The sequence below is a fragment of the Pelodiscus sinensis genome, chromosome 27 (genome assembly GCF_052426305.1).
Source record: "Pelodiscus sinensis isolate ZL-2025 chromosome 27, ASM5242630v1, whole genome shotgun sequence".
NCBI classification, from domain to species: Eukaryota; Metazoa; Chordata; order Testudines; family Trionychidae; genus Pelodiscus; species Pelodiscus sinensis.
In genome coordinates, this window is record NC_143078.1 from 1,270,269 (window position 1) to 1,286,039 (window position 15,771).

The 15,771-nt window shown below is 47.2% G+C and overlaps 1 protein-coding gene across 5 annotated transcripts in view; it reads left to right on the forward strand.

The window, feature by feature from the left end:
• Positions 1 to 15,360, forward strand: part of DENND2C (DENN domain containing 2C) — a 38,626-nt gene extending 23,266 nt beyond the window's left edge. For all 5 annotated transcript variants that reach the window (XM_075910395.2, XM_075910397.2, XM_075910398.2 and 2 more), the window contains exons 10-20: positions 3,974 to 4,083; positions 4,628 to 4,697; positions 5,114 to 5,191; positions 6,445 to 6,585; positions 7,005 to 7,153; positions 7,723 to 7,900; positions 8,754 to 8,795; positions 11,190 to 11,295; positions 12,032 to 12,271; positions 13,213 to 13,299; positions 13,779 to 15,360. In XM_075910395.2, the coding sequence (XP_075766510.2) occupies positions 3,974 to 4,083; positions 4,628 to 4,697; positions 5,114 to 5,191; positions 6,445 to 6,585; positions 7,005 to 7,153; positions 7,723 to 7,900; positions 8,754 to 8,795; positions 11,190 to 11,295; positions 12,032 to 12,271; positions 13,213 to 13,299; positions 13,779 to 13,810 (1,233 nt within the window). In that variant the 3' untranslated portion in view covers positions 13,811 to 15,360. The remainder of the gene's footprint in view (positions 1 to 3,973; positions 4,084 to 4,627; positions 4,698 to 5,113; positions 5,192 to 6,444; positions 6,586 to 7,004; positions 7,154 to 7,722; positions 7,901 to 8,753; positions 8,796 to 11,189; positions 11,296 to 12,031; positions 12,272 to 13,212; positions 13,300 to 13,778) is intronic.
• Positions 15,361 to 15,771: the final 411 nt, after the last annotated feature.

Here is a 15,771-nt window from a genome sequence, read left to right on the forward strand (position 1 = left end):
GACGGCCGGTGCATTGATTGCAGAATGGATTCCCAGTGTAGTAGATATGAGATCGGTCTAGTTTCCCTGATGGCTGCACTGCCCTACCTCACAGGAGTGTTATAAGGAAAGCACAACCATGCTGGAGGCTTCGGGCACTACGTTAATGGAAGTTGGATATACTTCTCCTGGGAAGGCTCAAGTTCTTCATTATTCTTACAGACTTGTCCACTTTTAATTTATAAATTCCCGTGATGGAGAATCCACCAACACAATCCTTGGTAAATTGTTCCAAGAGTTGATTACTCTCACCCAGGTAGGTATTTGCAGGCTGTGAACAAGTCACCTGTAACCTCTTTGCTAAGCTAAGTAGATGGTGCTCCTTCACCCTTTCATTGTAAGGCACTTTCCAATTTTTTCACCGTTTTCGTGGCTCTTCTCCAATTGATCAACATCCTTCTTAAGTCATGGGCACCAGCACTGGCCGCAGTATTTCAGCAGCAGTCACACCAGTGCCAAATAGAGCTGAGAGCACACCCCTAGAAGTTTATGCGAAATGTTCCTGTTTGACGTCCAAGGATCACATGGTGTTGCACTGACATCTCATGTTCAGCTGATGAACCACCCGAACTCCCAAATATTTCACTGCGTGCAGTCAGCCTGTGCTGCCCCCCAGCCTGTAAGCCTGGCCTGCTGCCTTTGCTCCCAGAGGTAGGACTTGACATCTGACCATATTAAAATGCATATTGCTTCCTAGTTTTGGGGGAAATGTCGGGTCCTGTGACACTCCCTGCTACGCACAGAGGGAGCAGCCTGACTGGGTCCTTGAACCGATGCTTGCTGAGCTTGTGCCAAGCCCTTGTTCCTTGCAGCAGTTATTAAACCTGTTCTGGCCTTTCACAAGTGAAGGGGCAAAGCCACTGTGCAGAGCCCAGCGTGTCCAAGCAGCAGCTAACATGGGCCTATCCTCGGCTGCGCTAGAAACCGTCGCTTCCCCAGGTCACTTTGAGTTCAGTGCTGTGGTATGGTTGCAGCTGGGTTCGCATTGTGGCAGGCTGGATTCTGCTTCCCATGCATGGGGCTTGTGGAGACGCCTTCTCACAGAGCGCTCTGATCCTGATCCCGTGTCCTGGATGTGTCAGAACCGGGTGTTAATGGGAAAGTCCTTCCTAGAATCTGGGATTGTGGGTGGGATTGGCAGGGAGTGGAAGCGCATGGTAATATTTTGCTGTTGCAATTGCTTAGTGCTGAGAGACTCAAGCCCAAGAGAGGCTGAGTCTCCTCTGAAGTAATTGGAATGGGAAATGTTGCTGCTGAGCCCTTTTATGAAATGAGAACTGCTCTCCTCTCAGCGCCTATGCTAGCAGGACTGGGGGGAGGTGTGTTCTTGCTCCTTGCAGAAGGTGCTCAGACACCACAGGGACCTTATAAAAGCTTGGGCTGATATACAACATCTGAAAACTGCTCAGTGTAGGGCCATGGTGGGAACTACGACGAGGCCTCCCTCTAGAGCCTACATTCTCTCTCGTCTCGCCAGGGCTAGTGCGGGGGCTCTCCGAAGCTGCCCTTAGCTATGTATGTAGGTCTGAGCAAGCAGAATGAGAGACTTGCTGTGGCTGATGGGTGTTTGTGGCTCTGTAGCTGCCTTAGTTGGCTGCAGTTTGGTTTGTGGCTTCATCTTGATTTTTGGGGGAAAAGTGAATGAAGCCCCATGGCATTCGGTCACTGTTTCCTACGCCACATGAGCTAGCACATCCCTCCCTGTCTGTGTAGCCACAGGAGCGGGACTGAGGTCAGCCCAGCTTTGGGTGTATGGCTACATTGCCTCTCCTCTCCTGCAAGCTGCCTCAGCTATGCACCACAAGTTACTGTGGGTTTTCCGTTTCCAGAAAAGAAACTTTCCCGGTTCCTGTAAGAAGAAAAAAGTTACGGTTGGGAATTAGCGCAGGGGGGCAGCTGTTTCACCCTAAGGGGTGGCTGGAAGGGCTGCAAGGCCTGTGGTACTGGGAGCCCTAAGAGCTCAGCATGCTGCTGAGAGGATTGTGGTTAAATGTACGGTGACTCTGGAACCCCCAAGGAACACTACCAGCTCCTGGGGGCAGTGTCCATGCAGCAGGGTGAAAGTGAACATAGGGCATGAACTCCCTGTATTGAAAGGCAGTGAAAAATGTGGCTTTTTGCCAGAGGTGTCCTCCCCCGTGACTGTCAGAGCATCTTCCTTCCCTGCTGCACCTCATCAGTGGATCGGTTCCAGTCTGCACCGAATGGAGCTTGGCCTGGTTTTGTAACGGTACTGACAGCACTAAGCAGTTTCTCAGTGTGTCTAACCTCGGCTTGATTGAGAATATTTTGGTGAATGATGGGGGATTTACACAGGGAGGGTCTTTCATACTGAGGAACTATCAGGCCAGTAATTATGGAGCACTGATTATACCGTAGGGGCTGTGATTACAGACTAGCCTGGCTCTAAATCTAGGCTTGCTCCCAAAAAATCCGCCTGTCCCCCGCTTGCATGAGCTGTATATCTGGGGCCAGCAAAATGTCCATGCAGTAGACATCTTCTGAAGACCAGCCCTTCCTAACTAGGGATGTTTCTGTGTAAACAACTAACCCTTTAACCAATAAGCAGATGCTTCTGTTAATAGTGTCCACTACACTCAGTGAAGTCTCCCTGAGAGCAGAGCTGGCAGGGGCTGGTGGCCCTACTCCTGGGGAGGTTTCACCGAGGGCTCTGCAGTGTAAAGCTTTATACTACAGACCCCGCAGTGTGGGTCACTGTCACCACTGTGATGTTGAGCAGTTACATGGTTACCCTATTACACCTTTAACATCCCTATTTCTAGCCTGTCCCATCTTGTGACACTAAGTGATGTGAGGTTCCCATCTGTGCAGTGTGGGGAAGTGAGACTCCCAAATATGACTTGTATGGGAGGGGCAGTCATGTTACTCTGCGTCTGCAAACAGCAGTCCTGTGGCACTTGAGAGACTAACAGATGTATTTGGGCAAAGACTCACTTCATCAGATACAAGGAGTAGAAATGACAGAGGCACAAATATGCTAGCACATGAAATATGACTTGTGTTCCTTGGGAAAGACCTTATGGCTTTCTCTGATGTCTCCCATAGCTGGTCGAATCCCTTAGTCCAAGTGCAGTTGTTCTTGAATGGTTCTGAAGGTGGCCGCCTGTTCTCGGGGGACTTGGGCTGGCTAGAGATAACTGATGTCAAAGAATTGGTGCCCTTCCCATCTCGTAATGATGCACAAAGCTTTGCTCTCTCCCTGTGGACAGACCGTAGGAGGGATAAACCCCCTTCCTGTGCAAGTTGGGATCTCGGCCTGTTACACGTACAGATATCTCGAGGAGAGATTGCTGCAGTGTCATGGCATCTCCTAATGGCAGGACTGAGCCAGGCAGACTCACCCTTCGGTGATCACTGGGGGAGCTCTGCAGCTTTATTCCATTCACAGCTCGTATTGCTGCCACTGATCCGCATTGCTGCCGTTGTGTAATGCCTGTGGAGCTTAGTGCAGGAGCCTCCATAGCTTGAGCTAGAAAGCCAGCTTTCCAGTTGAAGGTGGGAAAGGCCATTGAGCTAAAGCCACAGCTTAACCGGTCAGGCACAAGATGTAGCAAAAGTCTGTGTGGTTGGAAATGTGGGACCAGGAATTCACTTTGCTCTTTGGAGAGCTGAGCATCAAACCGTGTCCTAGTGATAGAGAAGTAGGTACTGGACCTGTAAGACCTGGCCTGGATCTGCTGAGGCTGGACCGGTGGCTGTGTGCTTTGAGCTGCATAGAGCAACATGAGAGGAAGCTGGGAATCGGGAATAGGCAGAGAATATTCTCCTGGTCCTGACATCCGACTTGTGTGGGTTGATGCCCACAAGCCCCTACCGCAGGGTGGAAACTCATCCTATTCCAGTGAACGCTGCCGCCGTTGTTCTCTGATCTTGGGGGAGTGGCCCTGTATAACTGGGGTGTTACTTTTTGCAGCCCGAGCAACCCATCAAGCAGTCCAAGGATACCGAGGAGAGGTTAAAGGTCATCCCCAAGTTCTGCTTCCCAGATCCTAAAGCCTGGCTTCCAACAGCAGAGCTCAAAAGGTAAAGCTTAGTATTGTGAGTAAGCACTGCTCGCTGGGCTCCCACTGGAATAAGTGAGAGATGGGCGAGGGCTGGGTGCGACGGCATCTGCCAGGTGGCTGTGCCTGGAAATGGAAGATACAGGCCAAAGTAGGAGAACTCCCCGGAGGTTTTGATCCCAGAATAAGAATGCTAGGGGTGCACAGGCCGCAGGGCCATCTCTACTCATCCTCATTCCCGCTACTTCCAGCGGAACCTCTATCTCGTGTGGCACCTGCAGCACTCTCCCCGAGTTAGATCCTGCTGCAGTGGCAGCTGCTGCTGGTGATTGGCAGAGCGGAGAAGCTTGGAGACAGCAGACTGATGAGTTTTCTGCAGCCTGTGGGCACCTCAGTCCCCTGTGTGTGGGAGGGAGGGAGTCTGCAGCAGGGAGCATCCCTCTGGGTCTCCCACAGTGAGCTTAAAGGGCTGCAGACGGGATGCAGTGTGTTGAATTTGCCTCCCCTTAGTCCTGCTCCCCCAGTCTGTGAATTGCATGATGAGCAACTCTGCTTGGTCTCCCCAGTGAAACCTTTTCCTTTGTGCTGACGGGTGAGGATGGCAGCCGCTGGTTCGGTTACTGCAAGAAGCTCTTGGTAAGTGGCTGCTTGTGAGCTCTACGGCCAGTGGGAGGGTTGGCAGTAATGGGGGTGGAGAGCTTTGCAGTCCAGCTAGGACCAGGATCAGCATCTGCAACAGCTGGTTGGCCAGGTGGGGGCTGCCTTTCTCTTAATGCTGTTTCTGGATTTACCAGCCCTCTTAGACAGAGGGTAGAGCAGCAGTGAAAGGTGCATGGTGCTGCCCATGCCTCCTGGAACACAATGCCTAGAAGGGATGGGGCGTGAGTGGGCTAGATGCTGTTCCTGAGGCTCATTACTCTGAGTCTGAGCGCACAGAGCTGGGTAGCAGGAAGCACTCGGCGTATGGGCTGAGTCCTGTGGGAGGTGACATGGCCATTTGCGTCCCTTGCTGTGCTCCGGGTGCAACTCTCTCCGTTCCCCTTGCCTTGTAGCCAGAAGGGAAAGGGAAGCGGCTTCCAGAGGTGTACTGCATGGTGAGCCGCCTGGGCTGCTTCAACCTCTTCTCCAAGGTGAGTGAGCAGCCCAGCCCAGCCCACCCCACAACCTGGCGCGTCCCCACTGCCGGCCAGTCCACAGGGCAGGTCCTGGCCTCTCTTCCCATACTCAACATGGTGGCAGAAGGGGCCCAGTAGCCTGCTCTGCTCTGCTCTGCTACTGTCTCCCAGCCCACTGTGCTCTGCTTCACTGCAGCAGCCTGTGAGTGCAAGAGGGGGGCGAACCTCTGCTGCCCTGCGCAGGCCTCCTGGTAAGCCCCTGGCTCCTGCTGCTCGGGGGAAGTGGCTTTGGGCAGGGGGTGGAGGTGGGGCAGGAAGGAGCATTGGAGGAGCTTGGGGAAGGAGTGGAGCAGAGGCGGGGCAGTGGGTGGGCTGCTGCCGGAGGGTTGCTGTGGGCCTTGGAGCACTGGGGGAGGGTTGCCTCAGGCCACTACCCCCAGTGGTCCTGGTCGGACCTGTGCATCCCAAGATGCCTTTCTGGCAGTCTGAGAGCTGTAGGAAATAGCTGAGCTACTGCCATACAGCCTGTAATTGCACTGCTGCATTGCACCGACCATAGTAAGTAACCCATGGCAGTTTGGTTCCCTGCGGCGTGTTATCTCCGGCTTTGAGGCTAGCACTTGGGAGACCATTCCACAGCCAAATCTGCCGCGCACTCAGGAAAGAGTTCCTGATGCCAAACTTAGTGCCTCGTTTCTCACATCCACTCATTCCTAGTTACATGCCCAGGGGTCGTGCAAGTATCTGTTAGTCTCTGTGGCAGTGATTCTGTTGGAAAGACTTCACAGCTCTAGCTAACCGTCTGCGGCCCCTGTCCGCTTGTCTGTGCGGACTCGGAGATTCTGAAAGGGGGGGGAAAGGGATGCCTCGGAACTGAAGCCTGTGGGAGCTCAAGGTGATGGACACTGCTGGAAATCAACCCATTCCATTCCAACAGCAGTTTTATACCTGAAGTGGGGAGTCGCTCCTATGATGGGACTTCTCAGCAATGTAATGAGACTTACCGACTACTCGGGGGCCCACAGAGTAGGTCTTTGCTTCTGTTAATGGTGTCAGCAGCTGATTTTTGACAGTCCACTGTCCGCTTGCCTTTTGGTGTTCTTATGCCGCACATCTGTGCAGGCGCCCTCCCGACAGTGGGAGTCAAGACATCAGTCTGGTTTAGAGCCCTGATTACTGAAGATGCTGTTTGTGGTCCTGTGTCTAGGGAGCTGGGACACCCCTAGTTCTGTCTTGTGCTGCAATGACTGGAGATGATTTTCCTGCAGATTCTGGATGAGGTCGAGAAGAGGCGAGAGATGTCCCCAGCCTTGGTGCATCCGTTCATGCGCAGTGTCATGGAGGCCCCTTTCCCGGCTCCCGGACGCACGATCACTGTGAAGAGCTTCCTGCCAGGAGCAGGAAATGAGGTAACTGTGAAACCAGGACTTGGCTGCAGATGTGGGTTACTGTCTGTATAAGGTGACAGCATATGCCTGGCATAGGGGTGCTTGACCAGTTTGCTGTAGTGCAGTGCTGGCTGTAGATTTTAGTGAGGATTGTTTCTTAGTCTTCACACAGGCACTTTGGCTGCCAAGAACATAAGTTACAATAGAAATGACTCCAGAGAGAGGGGGAGAGACAGACAGAAAGAGAAGGGGTGAGCTCAATTCCTTGTGCTGTTCTCCCAGGGAAATGGGGGGGCAGAGCATTTAGTGCTTGTGAACTTTTGCATTCCATTGTTTGTAGAACATCCATCGTTAGTTTCACAGATTTCCAGATCCCCAGGTCTGTCTGTTGAAATCTTGCTGTGCATCTCTGACTCCCTGCCTCTCTGCTCTGCTTTCAGGTTATTGAACTCTGCCGTCCCTTGGATTCCCGGCTGGAGCACGTGGATTTCGAGTGCTTGTTTAAGTGCCTTAGTGTCTGCCATCTGATCCGGGTGTGTGCCTCTCTCCTGCTGGAAAGGAGGGTGATCTTCGTTGCGGACAATCTGAGGTGAAGAATGAGTCACGTGCATCTTGCTTTAAGATGTTTCATGTTTCCTTCTGCTTCTAGGCCTCTTTTTCCTGAGCAAGTTAATGTTTTGTAATTCTCTGAAACAGTTGCCTTTTAAGAGCTGCCTGAGGCCCTGTGTATGCTAAGAGCTTGAGTGCTCAAGTTGTCCAAAGCTCTAGGCATGTGGATGCAGGATCTTCCGGCTGCCCAGGACCCCAGGCATATGGACAGTCAGACATGACTGCATATTTAAATTCTGCACGTGAGAATTTAAACTGAGTTGTAACAGCAAACCTGTTAAAAAAACGGGTCAGAAATTGTCTAAATGGTGCACTGCAAAAGGAGACGAGAACATTTATCATGTGACTGAAGACACTTTGTCAGCTGTGTACTATTCCCATCTCCCTATGAAGAGCAGGACACAAATTGAGACGTTGGGCTCCGTCTCAGTCCTGGTGTGTGTGAATTGTGTTCCCTGCATACTGGGCACTTGTCATTTAACTCTGTGGCTAGGATCTGACTGTTTAATTTGCATTTGAATTCATTATGTGGTTTTTCTGTCCCTCTAGCACCTTGTCTAAATGTGGCCATGCTGTGGTTGCAACACTTTACCCCTTCACCTGGCAACACACCTACATTCCTGTTCTCCCAGCATCCATGATTGATATTGTCTGTTCTCCCACCCCATTCCTTATTGGCATTCTTTCCTGCTCCTTACCACAGCTCCAGGACCTGCCCATAGAAGAGGTGAGTCTTGGGGACGGGGGGGGGGGGGAGATGTTGGAAGAAATGCAAGGTACTGTCCAGATGCCGTTGGCCTGCCAGTCATGGGCAGGAGGGGTCAGTTAGCAGCACTGGTGGGTAGGGACTAGGGAAGGAGAAGCTGTAGACCTGTAAGTTAGTGTTTTTTGTTGATTTGAATTTAGTAACTTTGATCTGACTGTTTCCACTTGCAACCACTTAAATCCTACTTTTTATACTTTTATTATCAAGCCCAGTGTAAATAATTGTCATTTGGGGAAGGAGAGCAACTGCTGTGCATCTCTCTAATACAGAGGGCAGACCTCATGAGCTTCCTCTGTGTAAAACTTTTACACAGAATAAGATGGATTTATTTGGGGTTTTGGCCTCTCTGGGAGGATTGGTTTGAGTACTGAGCTCACATAATTGAGTCCTTCTGGAGCTGAACTGGCCCAGTGTCTGTGTTGCTCTGCAAGGGGATGGTTACCCCAACTCTGTACCTTGGCTGGGGAAGACCAGAATTTCAGGCCCCCAGAGAGCAGGAAGGTGGGCATCAGTGGCATGATCATCACACCAGCTGACAACCCCAAGTGGAATTCTGTGACATCCTGTCAGTGTGGTCCAGAAGCTTGGCACAAGTTCTGCAATACAGACTAAACATACATCTTAATAACCCAAAACACAAAGGTGATACAAACATAGCTGATTATTATCTTTGGCAGATAACAGTTTTGCAGATATCTCATTACTATTCTAATATTCAAAATACCCTAAAATGTCCCCCCCTCCCAAATTCCATAGAGCAGCAAAGTTGGGCTCAGCATAATAATGGTTAATATAGCTGTTCATCTTTCCCTAGGTACTGATTGTTGACCTTTGTGCTGACAAGTTTCTGCAACAGGTAAGTGAAAAGACCTTCCTGATGATATATGGTTGTGGCATCATATAGGGCATCACAGGATCAGTATGTGCAGAACCCCCAAGTACCAGCCCAAACAGACATAGATCTGCAGGGCTCCAAGGATAGGTGTCTCCCTTCTGACCAGGGTTGTAAAATCCTGTTTAACAGGTTAACCCCTTAAAGGGGGTGCAGGCGGGGGGCTGCTCCAGACCTGCTGAACTGGAGCAGTCCCCCAGCCTGCCAAGGCTAGGCTGGAGTGGCCCTCCACTGCAGGCAGGGGCTGCTCTAGCCTTGCCTTGTCAGCTGTGGGCTCCACTTGGGGCTGGAGCAGCTCCCTACCTGGGTTTTGGCTGCTTCTGCTCTGGGCATTTGTTCACGATAAGATTTCTGTCCAGTCAAATTATTTCCTAGGTTTGGTGGTTTTGGTTTACATTTCCAGAAAGCATTCCTATTCAACTTACTCATAAATGATCTAGAGAAAAGGGTAAACAGTGAGGTGGCAAAATTTGCAGATAATACTAAACCATTCAAGAGAGTTGAGACCAAAGCAGACTCTGAAGAGGTTCAAAAAGATCTCACCAAATTAAGTGATTGGGCAACAAAATGGCAAATGAAGTTTTATGTTGATAAAGTAATGCACATGGGAAAAATAATCGCAACTATACATACAATATGATGGGGGCTAATTTAGCTACAACTACTCAAGAACAAGATCTGAGTCATTGTGGATAGTCTTCTGAAAACATCCACTCAGTGTGTAGCAACAGTCAAAAAAGCAAACAATGTTAGGAATCATTAAAAGAGAGAAAATATCATCTTGCCTCCATATAAAACCATGGTACGCCCACATCTTGAATACTGCGTACAGATGTGGTCACCTCATCTCAAAAAAGATATATTGGCATGGGAACAGGTTCAGAAAAGGGCAACAAATGATGTGGGGTTTGGAACATGTCCCATATGAAGAGAGATTAAAAAGACTGGGATTTTTTGGCTTAGAAAAGAGGAGACTAAGGGGGGGATGGGACAGGATAGAGGTCTATAAAATGACTAGTGTGGAAAAAGTGAATAAGGAGAAGTTATTTACTTGTTCCCACAATATAAGAACTAGGGGTCACCAAATGAAATTAGTAGGCAGCATGTTTAAAACAAACACAAGGATGTTTTTCTTCACTCAGCGCACAGTCAACCTGTGGAACTCCTTGCCAGAGGATGCGGTGAAGGCTAGGACTTAAACAGGGTTCAAAAAAGAGCTAGATAGCCATTGATGGACCAAACCTCCATGAATCGATTAGCCATGGTGGGTAGGAATGGTGGCTCCAGCCTTTGTTTGACTGAAAATGGGTGACAGGAGAGTAATCACATGAGGATTACCTGTTGTGTTCCCTCCCTCTGGGGCATCTGGTATTGGCTATTGTCAGACAGGATACTGGGCTAGATGGACCTTTGGTCTGACCCAGTATAGCCGTTCTTATAAAGAAACACTACTGCTCACTTAGGATGCTAGTCTCAAATATTCTGTATTGTTTGAAAAATTGAGATCCTCTAATGAGTGGCTGTATATAGAATACATGTTTGAGTATTGTTTAGCATGTGTAACAATTCCCTAGTTGGGACTACTGATCATAGTGCATTCTCTGAGCTGTTAATTTTAGAACATTGGATGATTTAATATTCCACTGATTATAGTTCCTTTTCAAATATCACTTCACTAGCATTTCATGCTTTAGCATCATACAAATTTATCTTAGTGTTTTGACATTCCAGGAGACAACTGTGTGTTATCCCCAATAAAAGGGGAAAATGAAGCAGAGAGGTTTAAGTGACTTTCTTGATCTCAATATTGCCCATTTTTTCTTTAAGTTAGTCCTACAGTGACTATAAATGTCCTCACTGAAGCAATTTGGTTTTTGTTTTGGTCCTGGCCTTATTGCCTCTCTTCCCATTTGAGAATTCTGTCTCACTTTTCTACTTTGCATTGCAGCCAGCACATGGAGTCTGGTAGACACAGGTATTAATAAATGCCTCACTAAGACTGACCTTGCAATTTGCTGTTTCTCCCCAATTTTGTTTGTTGGGTATGTTCAGAGTCTGAATCTGCATACTGGATGTATCAGATGTGAAAGTATGGTTTTGTATTGCATATTTGTAATATGTAATTTGAATGTAGCGTCTGTAAATATCTGGTTTAAATGTTTTTGTCCTCTTTGCATTGCTATGGCCACAAGGTGCACGTTCTCTGCCATCAGTACACCTAGGCACCGTGCCATAGAGTAACTCTGATCTCACTGGAACTAGCATGCACCCAGCATCCCTTTCTCTGTTCGACATGGACTGTTGATATTGATGTAAGATGCAATACACATTCCATGCAAGCCATCTCTGTTTGTTTAGGTATCAGACGAGGATGAGATCCTACCTCATAAACTCCAGGCTGCACTTGTACAGATTTTGGAGGAACGAAATGAAATTTTATCCCAGGAGCAGGTGTACACACAAGGTGATTGTATCAAAGTGTTTGCACTATATGGAAGCCTGAGAGATTTGCTCTGGTCAACACAAAAACACATGTAGATGGTGGAAAGTGACTGGTGCCATATATTAGCAAGCTATTTCCATGTGACTCACTGAGAGAAGCTTTACTATTTGAGTGGGTTATAGAAAAAGGCAGAATGAGAAATGCAATGCCCTAATTTTGCCCGATCCACATGAGACAGAGGTTCTCTTAGCAGTATATTTGAGTTTGTGTAATCCTTTTAATCAATGCACATTTAATCAATCCTCTTCGTTAATTAGAAATTAGAATTTCTGTACTTCAGTGTAGTATGACATGTGCTGAATTGGAGTTTTATACAATAGCTTTTAAACTTGCTCATCTCAAAAGCACTTTACAAAATAATGAATCATTCCAGGAAAGTACATCTGCAGGTCTGTACTAAGCAATCATTCACATTAAGTTAAAATACCAATTTTGCAATTTCTATTTACCACCATCACACAATACTGGAATGAAGATACTACATCTATTGGATCTTTCCCTTGCCAGTGTGGTCTATTAGCTATCAATATGGGAAGATTAGTCCGCATACTGTACAATATGAAACTCTGTTGTTCAGTCTGAGCCACCCAGTCCTATTCAGCCAGGACTTTTTGGAGGAGCAAAGGCGATACTCTCCCAGAAGTATCACACTCTGACTACTGCAATGTGAAATAGACTTTTGTCCTTTCCCTGGTAGGTGATGTAACTTTGAACTCCCTGGTCTCTGAAGCTTTTGTACAGTTCTTTGTGGAGATTGTAGGACATTACTCCTTGCACATGAATGTCACAGAGAAAGGAGAGCGGGTGTTCCAGCGAGAGCCATTTCGAAAGTCACACACCTCCCGTAATGTGCGCCATTTCCTAGACCTGTTCATGGAAACACAGATGTTTGCAGGATTCATACAGGACCGGGAACTCCGTAAGAGTGGGGTCAAAGGTGAGACCTGCTATTCCAGCTGCTTCATCTTACTTTTGTGGTACAGAAGTCAACTTTGTCTACAATGTGATATATTCATTTCTAAGTGACCTCAAAAGGATCCACCTAAGGTTTTAAAATAATATTGAAGCTGGTTCAGAAGAGACCAAGGGACCCTAATCATAGTAAGAATCCAGGAACTGCTCTATGCATGCCATGGCATTTTGGCCTATATAATGCAGGACTTACTGGGGTCTGAAAGGTGCTGGTACCTTTTATCCCTTTGCATTTTCCAAAAGAAATTATCTTCACTAAACCAACTTTTCTCAAATGGAAAGCAGAAACTCCTTTAGGGTTTGATCCTGTAGCTCAGGGCTACTCAACTTTGGAAGCCCTGGGGGCCGCAATGATACTTACAGCACGTCACGAGGGCTGCAACTTAAGTGTGGTTGCATATACATCCAAATATATATGCAAATTTATGTAAATAGCTTTTCACACTGACCATGTATGTATACAAAGATGAAGGCAAGACTACACAACATGCAGGCCCCATTTAAGTCAGTTCTATTGACATGCGTTTTAGTAGTTACATTCCTGGACTGTCATTGTTCATTAAAAGTGCTGTCATATGGGTGGAAATCGGGTTGATATTGCATTTTATTAATATCAACAGAAGACTATTATATTGACTATTTTGTGTTTTGGCTCCCACCTGTGTTGAGCCCCGTGTAAACCCAAACCGCACCATGGGCCACAAACAAACAGGCTGCAGGCCACATGCAGCCCATGGATTGTATGTTGAGTAGCCCTGCTGTAGCTCTTAAGTACATTACATTAGCAAGAGTATGTGCCAGCCTCATGGGAGCTCTAATAAATTATGCTTTTTGTTATCAATGGTGTGGCTTGTTCCATTTCTTTGCATATTGCAGCTCAGGTGGCTAAACGATTTTCTTCCTTAGGCCTGTTTGAGGTCCGTGCCTTGGGGTATTTGGAGACTATTCCAGAGACAGAACCAAGCGGGATGAACAAAATTCTTCGCAGTCTGGGTAAATGTTTGGTTTTGCCGTTGGTCGGGTCAGTTGTTGAGCCTGTGTATAAAAGTGTCCACTGAACAAGGTGGAGTTTAGCCAGAAGGGGGAAGCACATTTTCTACCTTGCATAGTCATATTTACTTTTCTTGGGTGCTGTTAATACCCCAGAATATTCAAAATGAGCTGCAATTCATTTATTTACAATTCTACCCCGTGCCAGTAATGGTACTTCTCAATATGCATATTGAGAAGTCTTTGGCTAAAACAAATGGTGGTAGCGCTGTCCCTGAAGACATAAAATAGGGCTAGATGAAGATTTTGGGAACAATCTTGCATTGGCTGAGAATGAATTGAAGAGCCTTAATTAATTTCCATCACAAACTGTTTTGTTGGTCAAAATGGCTTGTCTTTGAAACAAGAGATATTATTCAATTAACTTCTTTGATTCTGGAGTCTAATTAGTGTTCTAATTAGATGTTTCCTTTTCTTGGTAGGAAGCAAAATGAAATTTCTTCACAGAAAGTGAAAACAGGTGCTGAAACACTGATGAAGAGGAGTTTTGCATACAAATGCTGCTGTCCAAATTCAGACCTACTCACTGAGATACAGCTCAGTCCATGGAAAGCTCAAATAGTGGGAGAAAATGGAAAAGAAGTACAATCCATCCTATACCTGCTTTCACTGGAGCATTGCAGAGGCAAACTGGAAATGGATGCAGATGAAGAACTTCATGCTGGAGATGCTTAACACATTCTCCTCATCAATGGGGAATTTAAAAGGGGAGCTTTTTCGTTGTGAAACTTCAGACTCCATATTTTTGCTGCTTGGCTTGATGAGCCATTTTTTAGGAAAACTTTTCTGTTTGGTTAAATCCAAATCAGCATTTAAGGAAGAAACTAATGTGATCCTACAATGGGTCTGTGGGCCATGCTGGATCCAAGCAACAGGCTGTGCAAATTCTGGCACTAAGAACCTGTTCAAGGAGTTGCTTCAGAAGCTGAAAAGACTGCTCTGGCTTGCCTTATGCCCTCTCTCCTTGGAGTGCACTTTCATACACATGGTATATGGTTTTGATAGCATGGAGCCATGTTCTTGGCTGATCTGAGATCAGAAATAGCTTTTCATTTAGTGTAAACAAAGTTCCAGTTTATCACAAAGCTTTACATTTTTTAAACCAAATGGAAATGTCAGCTTATTTTCTAACTTGTCCTATATTCTGATTTTACAGTGCCCAGAGCACCTCGCCCTTTATGCTGACATATGGAACAGGCTTATCCTTTACCTTATCACATACACTTACCTGCTGTAAATTTGGGCTGGGTGACTTCCACAAATTAGAACTGTAATTCTCTTGGGATAAAATGGCATCGTCACAGAGGGAGCCACATTCATTCTTTAAATTTTGGTATTAAAAGCAATTAATTTAATGTTGAATTACTGCAAATGAGAGGACAGTATCTCAAGGATGCATATTGCTGCAGGTGCTGAGCCAGATTTTCAGAAGGATATAAAAATCCTTTTTTCCTTAAGTGCCTTGGTACAGCAAGAAAGTTAAGTTGGATAAGATACCAAAACGCAGCTATTCTAGTTCTTTGCTGTTGAAAAATGTAGATTCCTCAGCATTCAGTGTTGGGGAAGAATAACGTTAGTAGGTTATGGCAATTGAGTCCTGTGATGGTTTGAAAATAGTTAATACCTGCCTGGGTTTGTATAATAGATTAATGCCAGTTATTTATTCAAATCTATTGATGTTCCTTTATTGTAGTTAGTGAATTACTTAAACAAGTCTGTTGGCCTGACAGTGCAGCTGGAGGCTGGTTTCTGATAGCACTTTCTCATAAACAGTTGTTTACGTGGCACTGATGGACTCTGACTGAATCCTGTGTAATGACAATGACTGCTGTAGTGAAATGAAAAGTCTTCTTAGTGCTCCAACCTAACGTAGCACGTACTAGTTGTATACAGTGTTGACATACAGAATTCATACATGAGTTTGAAAAGTCCCCAGTGGAGCTCAGTTCCTTGTATAGAACAACACTTGGAAGGGGCTTATATTCCCAATAGCAGTTTGTCCATGTCTACAGGGGTATGATTTTGCGTAAATACTTTTAGGAGTTTTTGTGTTCAAGTATTTGCGTAAGAGTGTTTGCAGGTGCCTGTGCCGTGGTGCACGAGGTGTCCACGCCAGTGCAGACGCTCTCTTGTGCAAGAACGCTCTGATGGCCATTTCAGCCCCTGGGCTTTCTTGTGTAAGATACTCCTGGTGCCTGTGCCCCCGAGGCCCTGATTCCTGAGAACATGGCTGCTCTGGCCCAGGAGGTCCCGCCAGGCCGCCTGTTTCTGTGCAGCCCCCGCCCCCGCGTGGAGAAGTGACACTGCCCGGACCGGCCGCCCAGCCCCTGCCCCGCGCTCTGGCTGAAGGGGGCGCGGGACCCCGAACCCGGGGGGGGGGGGGCTGACGCGGGCTTGGCGCCCCCCGCTCTGCCT